At 61.0% G+C, this 12,498-nt stretch overlaps 1 protein-coding gene across 4 annotated transcripts in view; it reads left to right on the forward strand.

Annotated features, from left to right (window-relative positions):
• Positions 1 to 12,498, forward strand: part of VAV2 (vav guanine nucleotide exchange factor 2) — a 175,009-nt gene that overhangs the window by 153,877 nt on the left and 8,634 nt on the right. For 3 of the 4 annotated variants that reach the window (XM_088841008.1, XM_055401055.2, XM_055401056.2), the window contains exons 15-23: positions 460 to 569; positions 1,720 to 1,821; positions 2,201 to 2,289; positions 5,033 to 5,049; positions 5,855 to 5,876; positions 6,813 to 6,940; positions 8,193 to 8,267; positions 9,474 to 9,526; positions 10,774 to 10,890. In XM_088841008.1, the coding sequence (XP_088697134.1) occupies positions 460 to 569; positions 1,720 to 1,821; positions 2,201 to 2,289; positions 5,033 to 5,049; positions 5,855 to 5,876; positions 6,813 to 6,940; positions 8,193 to 8,267; positions 9,474 to 9,526; positions 10,774 to 10,890 (713 nt within the window). The remainder of the gene's footprint in view (positions 1 to 459; positions 570 to 1,719; positions 1,822 to 2,200; positions 2,290 to 5,032; positions 5,050 to 5,854; positions 5,877 to 6,812; positions 6,941 to 8,192; positions 8,268 to 9,473; positions 9,527 to 10,773; positions 10,891 to 12,498) is intronic. The other variant, XM_055401057.2, reaches the window with a different exon arrangement.

Genomic DNA, 12,498 nt, shown 5'->3' on the forward strand with positions numbered 1-12,498 from the left:
GGGTGCTTTCAGAGCTGGGGATTTTGTCTCCTCTCTGCCGTCTTCCCTTTCTTCTTTCCGTCTTGCCCTCTTTTCCTTTTCCCCTCTAGCTTTTCTGACACAAACGGGCTCATATTTTCCAAACCCTTCTTCCTGGTTCCCTCCAGAGGCCCCGAGCACTGGCCCGGCCTGGTGGTGACCAAGGGCTGGGCAGGCTGGGCCGGCTTTGCTCCCGTGGCCCTTGGCCGCCTCTGCCTTTTTTGTTTGTTTTCTGTTGTTCTACTTCAGACCAGTGAGTTTTTCTGGCATCACATTTAGGGAGTGGAAGTGGGTGGGCCGCCATCCTGGAGGGGCCCCGGAACATCTTGTTAGAGGGCGTGCACACGTGAGCGTGTACACACATGTGTGTGCATGTGCCGCCCAGCACGAGTGTGTGTGCACGCCCACGCCTGTTTCCAGCACACACCCGTCTCCCCGCAGTGGTCCTATGGCTTCTATCTCATTCACCTGCAAGGCAAGCAGGGCTTCCAGTTTTTCTGCAAGACAGAGGACATGAAGAGGAAGTGGATGGAGCAGTTTGCGATGGCCATGTGAGTCTGCTGCGGCAGGGGCGCAGGGTGGCCGGCCCCACGCGGGCTTCCCAGACGTGAGGTCCTTCACTTGACTGGAGGCTCAGCCTGTCTCTGTTGCCCTGGGTGAAGCCAGTCCCCTCCCGCGGGTGGCATTCTTGATCTTTAATCTCCCAGCAGTCAGAGAGCCCGCCCCCCGGAGCCGAGCCTCCCACACCTGTCTGGCTGGGCAGCGAGTGGCCAGGAATGGCCGTGATGCCGGAAGGACTCATGGTGACCTGGGTCCTCGGGGCCTTCCAGGCTGCGAATGCTCACCTTTGGGGAAAGCCCCAGAGCCATTTCTCTGTGAAATCCAGGAGGAGCCCCAGTTGTCCCATCAAGAAAGCTGGTCACGGGGGTCCCTGGCCACATCAGACCTTGAGGCCAGGGGGCCGGGCCCTGGGCCTCCAGGCAGATGCACTCACCTCCCCTCCTGGTGGAAGGGCGATGCTGGTTCTGGGGTTACTGGGAGACTCAAACAGGGTCCCACGTGGGGCATGTCGGAGGAGGAGGCAGCCAGGTGGTGGGCCCCATGGCTTCCGGGGGCTGTAATTTTCTCCCCATATTCTACTGTGAAAAACTTCAAGTATTTACCCAAGAACGTCGCGGTAAAGGCCCGGGCTCCTGCGTTCACACCATGAGCTGCTCTCTGTCACACACCAGCCCCCTGCCCCCACCCCGCATCCTGAACCACCTTCCCTCCCCACGCTGTCCTGGAGCGTCTGCTGGCGGACTTGCTCTGGTGAATTGCAGAGCCGGGTGCAGCCTCTCAAAGTTTGAGGGCGCCCCTCGTGGGCTCATGGCTCCTTTAGACTTCTCCCTCGTGGGCTAACACTCAGTGACGTCCTTGGTGGGCTTGCTGAGCCGTAACAAGGGGCTGCCCCGGCCCGCACCCAAGCCCTGTCCAGAGACAGCCCTCCACTGTCACCCTCAGAAACTCCTCGAAAGCCTCCGCTTGGACCCCCACCCTCCCCAGGGCGTCAGGGTTCCCAGGTAGGCCCGGGAGCTCTGGCAGCGCCCAGCTCTGCGTCCTGGCCCCCTGACCCCCGGCTGCGTCCTGAGCCCGGCTGCTTCCGGGGTTCCCGCGTCAGTGGGGCTCAGGGAACCTGGCGCCCACTCTCCCTCCTGCCAGGTCAAACATCAAGCCTGACAAGGCCAATGCCAACCACCACAGCTTCCAGATGTACACATTCGACAAGACCACCAACTGCAAAGCCTGCCGCATGTTCCTCAGGTGGGGGCCCTGCCCGGCCCGCTCCCGGCCCCCAGGGTGCCTGGGGCTGCCCCGTCCTGCATCCTCACCGCCCAGCGCCCCTGGGCCAGTACTGTGCTGGGCCCCAAAGACCCGGGGCAGCGGCCCGGCCCGTCTGTGTGGGCCTGGCCAGCCCTCCGTGCTTGGGATCTAGCGGGGAGGGGAGGAGGTTGTCCTAGGGGGGCCGTCACAGGAGCTGCAGAGCCAGACCGGGATCATCCAAGGGGAGGGCCGGCACCAAGCTGAGCATTCGGGCAGGGGTCCTAGGGGCTCAGGGGCTGGGCTGCTCGGTGTGGGGAGGGGGTTGCGGAAGGCCAGGCGGGTCGGGACTCACCTCGCCTCCCGCCCTCCCCCGGCACAGGGGCACTTTCTACCAGGGTTACCTCTGTACCAAGTGTGGCGTCGGGGCGCACAAGGAATGTCTGGAAGTGACCCCTCCCTGCAAGATCAGTGAGTACCGCCTGGGGCACAAGCCCTGGGAGCCGGCCCATCCCTCACAGTGGCCCACCTTCTCACAGGGCGGGGTGGGGGAGGTGGGCATCTGCCCCTGGGCACACAGGCCCAGCCTGAGAGCAGGCAGGGGCTCCACGGCCACGCCCTCCTCCTAACCACACTCTCGCTGGCTTTTCTCTGCCTGTTCAATGCCTTCAATGCCTTCTGCCTTTTCTCTGCTGCACTGCAGTTGTTTAAGACCCTAGATCCCCACCTGGCCCAGGGACAGAACGTCCTTGGCAGTTCGTGGAGATTTCCCTTCACAGAGGAACACCGCAGCCCCCGGTTCCCCTGCCCCGTTTGTAGATAGTTCCCCTGCATGCCCAGCATTTATTACACAAGCCTCCCCTTGGCCCCAAGCCCATTTGTCAGATGGGAAGGCTGAGGTTCATCTGAATCGTTTGGGTTTGGGGAATGAGCTGGGGGAGTGTCCAGCCTAGAGCAGCTGGATGGCAGCCGGAAGCCTCAGACGGTCCTGAAAGATTGCAGCCGCCGCCGCGGTCAGGGCTGGCCACCCGTGTGGTCCGGGCACGGGCCCGTGCTGAGCGTCAGCACCGCTGGCTGCTCTTCACGTGGGCTCAGCTGCCCCCGCGGCCCCGTGAGGCAGGGCGGGTACGCTGCCATCCATGCCTGGGGGACCTGTGCTCAGAGAGGCCTGACACGGTCCAGGTAGATGGGAGGACTTGCCAGGCCTGCTGCTCACCCAGAACGCCAGTGCGCGGAGAAGGGGTGCTGTGTCGGTTCCGCATTGACTGCGATGCTGGCCCAGCGCCCTGACCCGGGAGGAGGGCCCCACAGGCCAGCCTGGACCCCCTTGTCCCAACCGAACCCAATGCCACCCATTCCGGCCCAGCGGAGGTCCAGCAGCCCTGCTGCTCTGCTCCAAGCTGGAGGAAGCCGCCGGCCCCTCTGGCCCCAGAGAAGGAGGCTTTGCAGCTTTGCCTGTGGATACCGCCCTCTGGTGGCCACGTATCCTTCATGTCAAGAGACTGGATGGTTCTTTCTTTTGACTTTTTCTTTTCTGGTCTTGAAAGTAACATATTTATTTGACAAAAATAATAGAGGGGCAAAAAAAGAGAAAAAATGGAATAAAGAAGAAAAGAGTTATCTCTTCTGAACATATTAAGAAATAATCAAAAGTGGTATTTTGGCATATTCCCTGACTAGTTTTCTAAGTTTTAAATAATCTTTCTGTTTCTTTTTGCTTTCTGATTGTTAAATACCCGCTTTCCATACAAAATGCGGAGGAAAGTAAAGGAAATAAAGGCAACTTGTGATTGCACCAGGCGAAAACAACTGCGGATGGCCATCGCATGCCTTCCTTTTTTTGCAGACTCCCCCATTCCAATCCTGGTTACGTTTTTGTGTTTTTCCTATGTATAGCTGAGGGCTCCCGGGTGGCGCTAGTGGTAAAGAATCCGCCCGCCAGTGCAGGAGATGTAAGAGACACGGGTTTGATTCCTGGGTCAGAAAGATCCCCTGGAGGAGGAGGACACGGCAACACACTCCAGTATTCTTGCCTGGAAAACCCCATGGACAGAGGAGCCTGGCGGGCTACAGTCCACGGGGTCGCACAGAGTCAGACACGACCGAAGTGACTTAGCACACGCACGTACAGCAGAGGCCTCAAGGAGAGGCGATGGCGTGTCTTTTGCAAGCTGACCTTGTCAGCATCCAACCCGTGACTCTGAGAGCCCCTGGTGGGCACCTGGCGTTGTTTTAAGAGGTCGTGGTCCCCCACGGGCAGGTGTATGCCTCTGTCTCTTGTCTCTCTGCCCTGCCACAGCCGCTCCTAGCTTCTTCTCCTCTGCACAGTCCAAGCTGCTCCTTTCCTCCCACGTGCTTATCTTTCCTCCTGCTCTCGGGCAGCACTCCTCGGCTCCACCTCTGGGCCAGGCAGGTTTAACTGTCTGCTGCCCCCGGGGCCAGGATGTCCCAGGGAGATGCTGGCCCCTCCCAGGGCACCTCTCCCCAGGAAGCCTCCCCTGGGAGCACCAGCTGCCTGCCCGCCCGGTGCCTGATGCCCCTAACCTCTGCTCTTCAGAGTCGGATTCCTGTGTCTGCCCAAGGCAGGCTGCGACCGTGAGTGTGAGGTTGTGTTGAAGGCCCATCAGCCACACGTCAGCCGCTGTGGTGCTTGCTTTGTCCAGTGGTGGAGTTGGCCGCCCGGCTGGTCGGATGGCTGGGGCCCAGCCTGGCACTGTGTCCTCCCCTAGGGTCATCCCAGGGCAGGTGGAAAGAATCTCTAGAATGTTCGCCTTCCATCTGACAAACTGGAGTGCCCGTGTCTGAGAACGGGCGGGCTGACAGAGTAGCTCGCCTAGTCCATCTCCTGTCCCTTGTCCGTGGCAGGCATCACTAGTCAACTGTGGAACTCTTCCCTTTGGGCCTGGGTTCCGCCCAGTGATTGGGGAGCTGCTGCCTTGGAGCAGAGTTGGTTCATGCAGGAAACCTGTTGGCCGTGGGGATGTTCTCCCGTGGGCCCCCTGTAGCCAGAGCTCAGGATTTGTCATTAGAAGTAACAGGGATTTTCATGGTCACCAGCCGTGCGTGTCCATAATCCTTGCCCGAGCCCAGGGGCCTTGATGCTTCCCTCCTTGCACACTCGGGCACCCCCTAGCGGCTCTTGTCATGAGGTGCCAGCCCCCCGGTCCACAGTGCTGGCCCCTTGTGCTCTGACCCCAGTGTGCTTCCTTTTCAGGTTCTCCTGCAGACCCGGTGAGTCCGCCAAACCGTTCCCTTCCCGCTGCCCTGCACCACACACTGTACCCGGGGCCAGAAAGACCCAGCAATTCCAGCCCTCAGGCTCGTGGAGCCAGGCTGGCTCGCAGAGCCCCCATTGGTCACCAGGGCCCTTTGTTTTCCGTTGTGGTCACCACAAAGAAACGGGTCCCCGGGCATGGCCTCCTGGGGCCCGACAACTGGTCCCCCTGCCCAGCTGCCACCCGTGGTGCCTGCCCGGTGTCCTGTGGTGGCTGTGGGTGCTCAGCTCCGTGACAGGCATCCCCCCACCTGCCTCCTGTCCCCGTTTGATGTCGCCCTCTGTTGAGCTGAATCAGAGATGAAGTCGCTGAGTTCACTTACAAGGTGTAGATATCACATCTTTCCCTGGCCATGCAGTCTAGCAGTTAACAGGCTCTTCCATGGGGGGCAGAGATGCCCTCCAGGAGGAGCGAACACCCCACATTTATTGTGTGCAGCAGGACCTGTCCCAGACAGAGAAGACAAGCCCCAGGCTCTGAGCAGGGATGCCCCGGGTGGGGTGGTCAGGGCAGGCTTCCTGGAGGAGGTGGGATTTAATGGTCAGGGATGGGAGGGGGAAGAGGACAGGCGTCCCGGGGCTGCGGAGGGGCGCCGAGGTGGAGGGTGGCGGTCCCACGGGGAACTGTCACTAGTCCCTGTGGGTGGCCAGGACGTGTCCCGCGCGCCCTCCTCCCTGCCTGTCTCATTGGGTGTAGGGAGTGGGGCGTGTCTTGCTTGGGCGGCCTTCCGTCCTCACTGTGGTCTGTCCTTGCCCTCACAGGACGCCTCTGGAGCGGGGCCAGGTGAGTCTGGGACTTGGGCCTTCTCTGCTGTCGTCCTTGTCGATGGTCACCCTGGGAGCCTGGGCCTGGCCACAGCGGCTGCCGGCTCCGCCCTGAGTTCTCAGCTCTGGGCTCCCAGGGTCTGTGTGCCCTCTGGCCCCCTCTCCCTCCTGCCTCCACGGCCGCCTCCCCTGGGAGCTGTCTTAGTTTCTGACGACACAGCGCCAGGGGTGGGGACAAGGCCCAGCCTGCCCAGGGCCAGGGTCCCTTCAGCCCGGGAGAGACTCTGAGCTGCGGCCCAGAGACCCCGAGCGGAGCAGACATCTGTACTGTCACACTCCCAGTTTCTCCCGTCCCCCGTGTCCCGGTTGCTCTGCAAAAGGAGAACTGAGAGCTTCAGGAGCGACACAGCTCGAGCTGCAGGCAAAGTCCAAGCCAGTCATGAGAAGCCACGCTCCCCTCCCTGGGCCACCGGTGTCAGAGCCAGGCTGGCAGACGCGGCCCATGCAAGGCTGGGCCGGTCAGAGCAGGGCTCGAGAGGCCCACAAGTTCTCGGGGGTGCAGCCGGGCCCCCGTGTCAGCCCTGAGCAGCCGGATGGCCTCGGTCGGCCGCTGGCCCTGCACCCGGCTCTAACGGGAGGCACACGTGGTCTCCCGCTCCATGCAGCGCTCCATCACAGATCCCAAGGTGTCTGGAGGAAGACACGTAAAGTGCTCTTTAAAAACAGGGTACTGTTATGGAAATGACACCCTGAATCTGTTCACTGCATAAACAGTTTATTGATACTTATGATATTTAACAAAGAGACATGGGAGTCTTGGGGGAGAATTCAAGGAGGGACGCTACAGGGCCCCGTCCACTTCCAAGAGCCCCAAGAGGTCCAAGAAGGCCGGGAGGCCAAGGGCACCTTGGGACAAAGTCACCAAGCCAGGACTCTCCTGCCCTGTCCTCCGCAGGTCCCAAGATGGTGGCTGTGCAGAATTACCATGGCAACCCCGCTCCGCCCGGAAAGCCGGTGCTGACCTTCCAGACGGGAGATGTGATCGAGCTGCTGAGAGGCGACCCCGAGTCTCAGTGGTGGGAGGTGGGTCCCAGGAGGCTCTCGTCCCCAGCTGCCCCCTGCCCACTCCCCAGAGCAGGAGTGGAGAGTCCCGCATTTCCAGGCAGGGCTGGGTATGGGGTGCTAGACCATCAGACAGAGAGAAGGGCCTGGGTGTCAGGGTGTCTGGTTTGGCATGGCAGGGGGAAGAGTGTCCCCTCACCAGAGAGACCGTCGTTATCCGAGCCCTTTCCCCGCAGCCTCCTGCCTGGGCTGCGTCCTGTACATCCAGACCCCGCCTCTCCCACCCTGCTTCCCAGCCCGCCCCAGTCCAGGCCAGCACCACCGTGCCCAGTGCTGGGGGGACAGCATGACCCTCACAGCCCTCCCCCCAGGAGACACAGGTCCCCGTGAAGGTCTGTGGTTCTGAGCCGAGAATCGTGCTGTTCGGGTTATAAGGCCCGAGGAGGGGGTGGGCTGGTCAGTGCTGCTTGTCTCCTAAGCCCCGCCCCCGGGGTCCACACGGTGCCTCGGGAGCCCGGGGACCAGGGCTTCCTGCTTAGGACTGACGCTGGCGCCCGTGTCCGTCAGTGTCCGACGCTGGCGCCCGTGTCCGTCAGTGTCCGAGTCCTGCTGGCGGCCGTGTCCGTCAGTGTCCGAGTCCTGCTGGCGGCCGTGTCCGTCAGTGTCCGAGTCCTGCTGGCGGCCTCGTCGTGTGTGCGGTCCTTGTCCCTGAGTCCTTGCTCGTGGGCTCACTGCCTCGGGCGGGCCATGCCTCGCATGACTGCAGACTGGAGAGCTGAGTCAGTGGCCGCGGGCCGGTCTCCCCCACGCTGACCCCAGCCACCCACTGCCCCTCCTCTCCCAGGTGTCCCCAGGGCCGTGAGGTCTGGGTGGCCCTGAGAGACACTAGGCTGATGGGAAGGTGGGGGCTGCTGGGGGGACCTTGGGAGGGAGCGGGGAGAGTGAGCCCCCGACCCCAGGTCCGTGTTCCCCTGACGGCTTGGGAAGGGCCGGTGTGGATAAGAGGAGATGGCAGCCGGGAGAGGAGCTGTGGTCTCTGCGCCAAGCGAGTTTTATCCCCTCTCTGGGGCCTCAGTGTCCTTGTCTGGGAAGTGGGGTGGCCCCCCCTCACCTTCCTGCCCAGAATGGCTCTGAGTTCAGCTGAGGTGACAACAGGTGACGCTGCAACAGGCTTCTCAGGGACTCCCCTCGTCCTCCTTGGGATAACCCCCTGCCTCCCCCCAAAACTAGCCAGGCCAGGCCCCGCGGGCCCTGACCCTCTGTCCACTCCCAGGGTCGACTGGTGCAGACCAGGAAGTCAGGCTACTTCCCCAGCTCGTCTGTGAAGCCCTGTCCTGTGGATGGAAGGGTGAGTACTTTTCAGGAAGCTTCTGGAGCGCAGGGCCAGGGTGCCATGGGTGCCAAGAACATCTCCTCACTCAGGACACCCTGTCGTGAGCTGGCCTCAGAGCTGGGGCAGGAGTCCAAGAGGCAGGGGTGCCCTCCTGGTGGGAGGACATGGCTGGTTTTAAAAACACTAAAACGGGCATCTCTGCAGCCAGCATCATGGGCCAGAGACCAGTTGCCTGTCTTCCGTTTTTATGGCCTTCATAGGTCTTCTCCGTCAAACATAAAGACGCAGGGCTGGGGTTGTGTTATTTAGGAAAGAAGCAACATGGCATTTCTTTCATTTGAGTGCTGTGGAGCAGATCCTGCTGTGTTACAAAAGGCATCTCACTGTCAGCCTTGAATGAACGGCATCACCCCCATGCCCCCGGGAAAACACAGCTAAAACTGAGAGAATGAAACTTCTCCCAAAGTGGCAGGAGGCAGGTGCACGGCTCCCGGGAAGCCTGGTCCACCCGCTGGGCCCTGCCTGGCCTCCGGCCCCGCTGTCCAGCCTGCTGCTTCGGCGCAGGCCATTGCCCTAGTGAAGGAGAAAGTATTTTTGGAGATGCCTTGCTGACAGGGCGAGGAGACCAGACAGCAGAGGAAGAAAATGGCGCTGACCCACTGAGCGGCCTGTGTGTGTCGCACTTCCTAGCCCCAGGCCTCAGTTTCCCCATCTGCATGGTGACTGGGGTGGGGTGGGGACAGGTAGTCTGGCGTTTTTGGCCAGCCTGTAGTCCGGTGAGGGGGCCCGGGGGAGGGCTCTGGCCCGCGAGGGCACAGCACGGGGTCTGCAGAGCGGCACGGGTCGCCTGCAGACACAGCCCTCCGCCTGCAGACACACTACTGCCAGCCCAGTGCCCGCCCTCGGGGCTGCGGCCGTCTGCGCCGGGGAGCGGGAGGGTCCAGCGTGCTCCTGCCCACCGCTGAGCAGTCCCAGCAGCCTTCGGGGGCCGTCCTCCTCCTAACCGTGCCCCGGTCGCTGAGTGCCATACCAACCCACCGAGCACCTGCCTAGAGACGGTGCGTCCCGGCATCCCCCAGGCCAGGGGCTCTGGGCAAGAGTCCACAGACGTGCTGGGCGTCAGGGCTGGGCCCCCCGGCTCACCGATGATAGGAAACTGCTGGTCCCCGTGCTGTGGACAGCCCCCAGGGAGACACTGACCCCAGCATTCTCTCCTGCCAGCCTCCCATCAGCCGGCCGCTGTCCCGGGAGATGGACTACACGGCGTACCCCTGGTGAGTGGGTCAGCGGGGCCCCTTCGTGCTGGGGGCCTGGGGTCCCTGGCTGCCCCCTGTGTCTCCAGGCTGGCTGAGCCCAGCTGCTTGCGGCCCCGTCTCCTCTTCTCAGCTGTGAGTCGCTGGGAAACAGGGAGAATCTTCTTTACCCTAGGCAGCTGTTTCCCTGTCAACAAGCAGATCATCAGGTTAGAACATTTCGGAGAATGAAACCTTTTTTAAATGAGATCTTTCTTGAGTATAAAAATAGAAAAGCAGATGTGAAAATGTTAGTTTCTCAGTCATGTCCGATTGTTAGTGACCTCATGGGCTGTAGCCCGCCAGGCTCCTCTGTCCATGGACTCTCCAGACAAGAAGACTGGAGTGGGCTGCCATTTCCCTCTCCAGGGGATCCTCCTGACCCAGGGATCGAACCCAGGTCTCCCGCATTGCAGGCAGACTCTTTACCGTCTGAGCCATATATTTAAGGCCAGAAGTTATAACTGCTTTTGCTCATACAGTGCTTGAAGAGAGAGGTGGGGCTGTTTGATAAATAAAATGTGAGCGTGGATGTGGGAGGCATGAGTCTCATATGCGGACGGGCCTGGGGTCCAGCTTTTATCACTCCACCTGCTGGCTCACCGGCTGCCTGGGACCGGGGCTCAGCTGGCACACCGTGTCTCTGAGACCTCGGGGTCTGTCCCCTCCACCACACTGTTCTCTGCGTTTGAATGTGGAGGGTGGAGGACTTGCCTGTGATTTTTCACTTGAACAGAACTTTGGTTTTCTAATGAATCCATTTGCAGAAGTCCCAACTCAGCCCTCCAGGGAGGTGCGAACGGGGTCAGGCTTTGTTCTGGAGAAGAGACGGGCTGGGGGTGGGCCTCATTTTCACAGAGATGGAGAGGAAAGCTTTTCGACACAAAAGGTTAGGACACAAAACAAGACCCTACATGAGCAGTTTGTGTTTTTCCCTTCTTCCTAAACAGTAAGAATTCGGAAAGGGACTTTTGATCTCCTGCCTCTTCCCTGAGTGCCTCTTGCAGACCCTGGGTTCTGGAGGGTGAGACCCAGGTGGACTGGCTGGGTCCGGGTCGCTATCTAGACCCCGAGCGATGGCACGCGGTTGCCCCGCCCCCGTCTCCTCTGGGCCCCGCCCCACCTGCCAGGGCGTGGCCTCGCTTCCCAATAGGCTCTTAGGCAGTTTAGAGCCCGGCTGGCTGTCCTTCAGGCCATGTGAACACACGGCTCCGTCTCATCTGCTCCAGGTTTGCCGGAAATATGGAGAGGCAGCAGACCGACAACCTGCTCAAATCCCACGCCAGCGGGACCTACCTAATCAGGGAACGGCCGGCGGAGGCCGAGCGCTTTGCCATAAGCATCAAGTACGTGGAGGCTGGGGGTCAGGGAGACCCCTGCCCCGGTTCCGTTCTGAATCAGGGTGTCCACATCCCCTCCAGATCCTGGGCTTGCTGGATGTGGCTTTGGGACGTGCCGCCCACACTGGACAGGCACAAAGGGCTTCGGCCCAGGGCCGTGGGGCTGGGATCCTCCTGCCCCAAAGCTGCACCCCCTGCCACCGGGTCTGCTATCTCCTCTTCAAAGGACGGAATCTGATTGGTGGCTGGTCACCACTGTGCAGGACACACGCTGGACCAGCGTCTCGGGCCAGTGAATAGAGGGCTCTGGTTTGCTGTGACCTCACTGGGGTCAGGAGCCCCAAGCAGGGTGGTCTGTGTCCAGGGAAGCCCTCCTCGGGTCTGCTGGGTGAATGCTGGTGGGGGGGGGCAGGTCCATGGTAGGGCCACTGGGTGCTTCCAGTGAATAACAGATGTTGACACACGGCAGCAGGGAGGCCCTTTCTGGAGGAGGCAGGAGCGCCTTGGCTGTCAGGGGCAGACGAGAACTGAGCTCAGCGGGCCACACCCAGGTCCTGAACACACAGCCTGCTCCATTCTTCCCTTCCCACGTTTGTTCTCCCCTCTCTCTACGCCAGCCTCCTCTACATCTGGGCCCAGTGGGGGCTGAGGGCATGGGTGCCCCAGCAGCGGGGGCCGGTGCTGCTCTGAGCACTTGCCACTGGCCAGCATGTGTGTGCGCACGTGTGTGAACCTCCCGCTTCCCCACCCCACATTACTGAGGGGTCTGCAGGTGGTCATCCCCTGGCCATCCAGGGCAGGGTCCCACTGTACAGAATGGCTGCTGGAGGACCTCCAGGTGGCAGTGGTGGGGGTCAGGATCCAGGGAACCAGGAGGAGTTGAAGCTGAAGATGAGACCCCTCACCCAAGTGGACAAGCTGCCTCGGTCCCCACGGCCTTTCTAAGAGGCCCCGCAAATGTTTGGGCCTGAAAACAATGCACTGGTTTTTTTAAAATACAAAAACCAAAGGACACCTGAAAACGCTCACCGAAAGTGTTAGCTGTCCAGTGGCCATCAGCTGGACCTGAGCGGGGTCACCTGGTACATGGGACCTGCTCTTGAGCAGAGGTCAGCCGTACCTGCCATGGGTGATGGGGCTTGGTAAGGTGTGTGAACCAGTGTGGGTGGGGCCCCAGGAGAACAGTGGAGCATGAGGCGTGGTGGCACGTCTCCGGCAGAGGCCATGAAGAGCAGTGACGTGTCAGAGGCGTCTCTCACCTGATGGGAATCCAGAGAGCGCCTTCTGGGTGCCTGGCCTTCAGGGCTCTGGAGTGGGGCTCAGAGGGTCTTGTCCAAGGAGCTTGGCAGGGGGAGGTGAGCACGCTCACTCACTTTGAATCCAGGAGAAGAAGGGTGGGGGCTGCTCTACGAGGCCCCCCTGGAGAGGAGGCTGGCCAGCTGGGCATATGCTCACTTAACAACTCTTTATTCCATTCACTGGTTTCCAGATTCAAACCAACCTTGCATTCCCGGAATGTCGCATTTAACCGTGGTGTAAAGTCCCTCTTATATGTCGGTGTGTAGGTGTGTGTATGGAGAGAGTCATTATAATGGTGGTCTGTTGAGAATTTGT

Source organism: Moschus berezovskii, chromosome 11 (genome assembly GCF_049115385.1).
Source record: "Moschus berezovskii isolate FMDL1 chromosome 11, NW_MosBer_1.0, whole genome shotgun sequence".
Taxonomy (NCBI): domain Eukaryota; kingdom Metazoa; phylum Chordata; class Mammalia; order Artiodactyla; family Moschidae; genus Moschus; species Moschus berezovskii.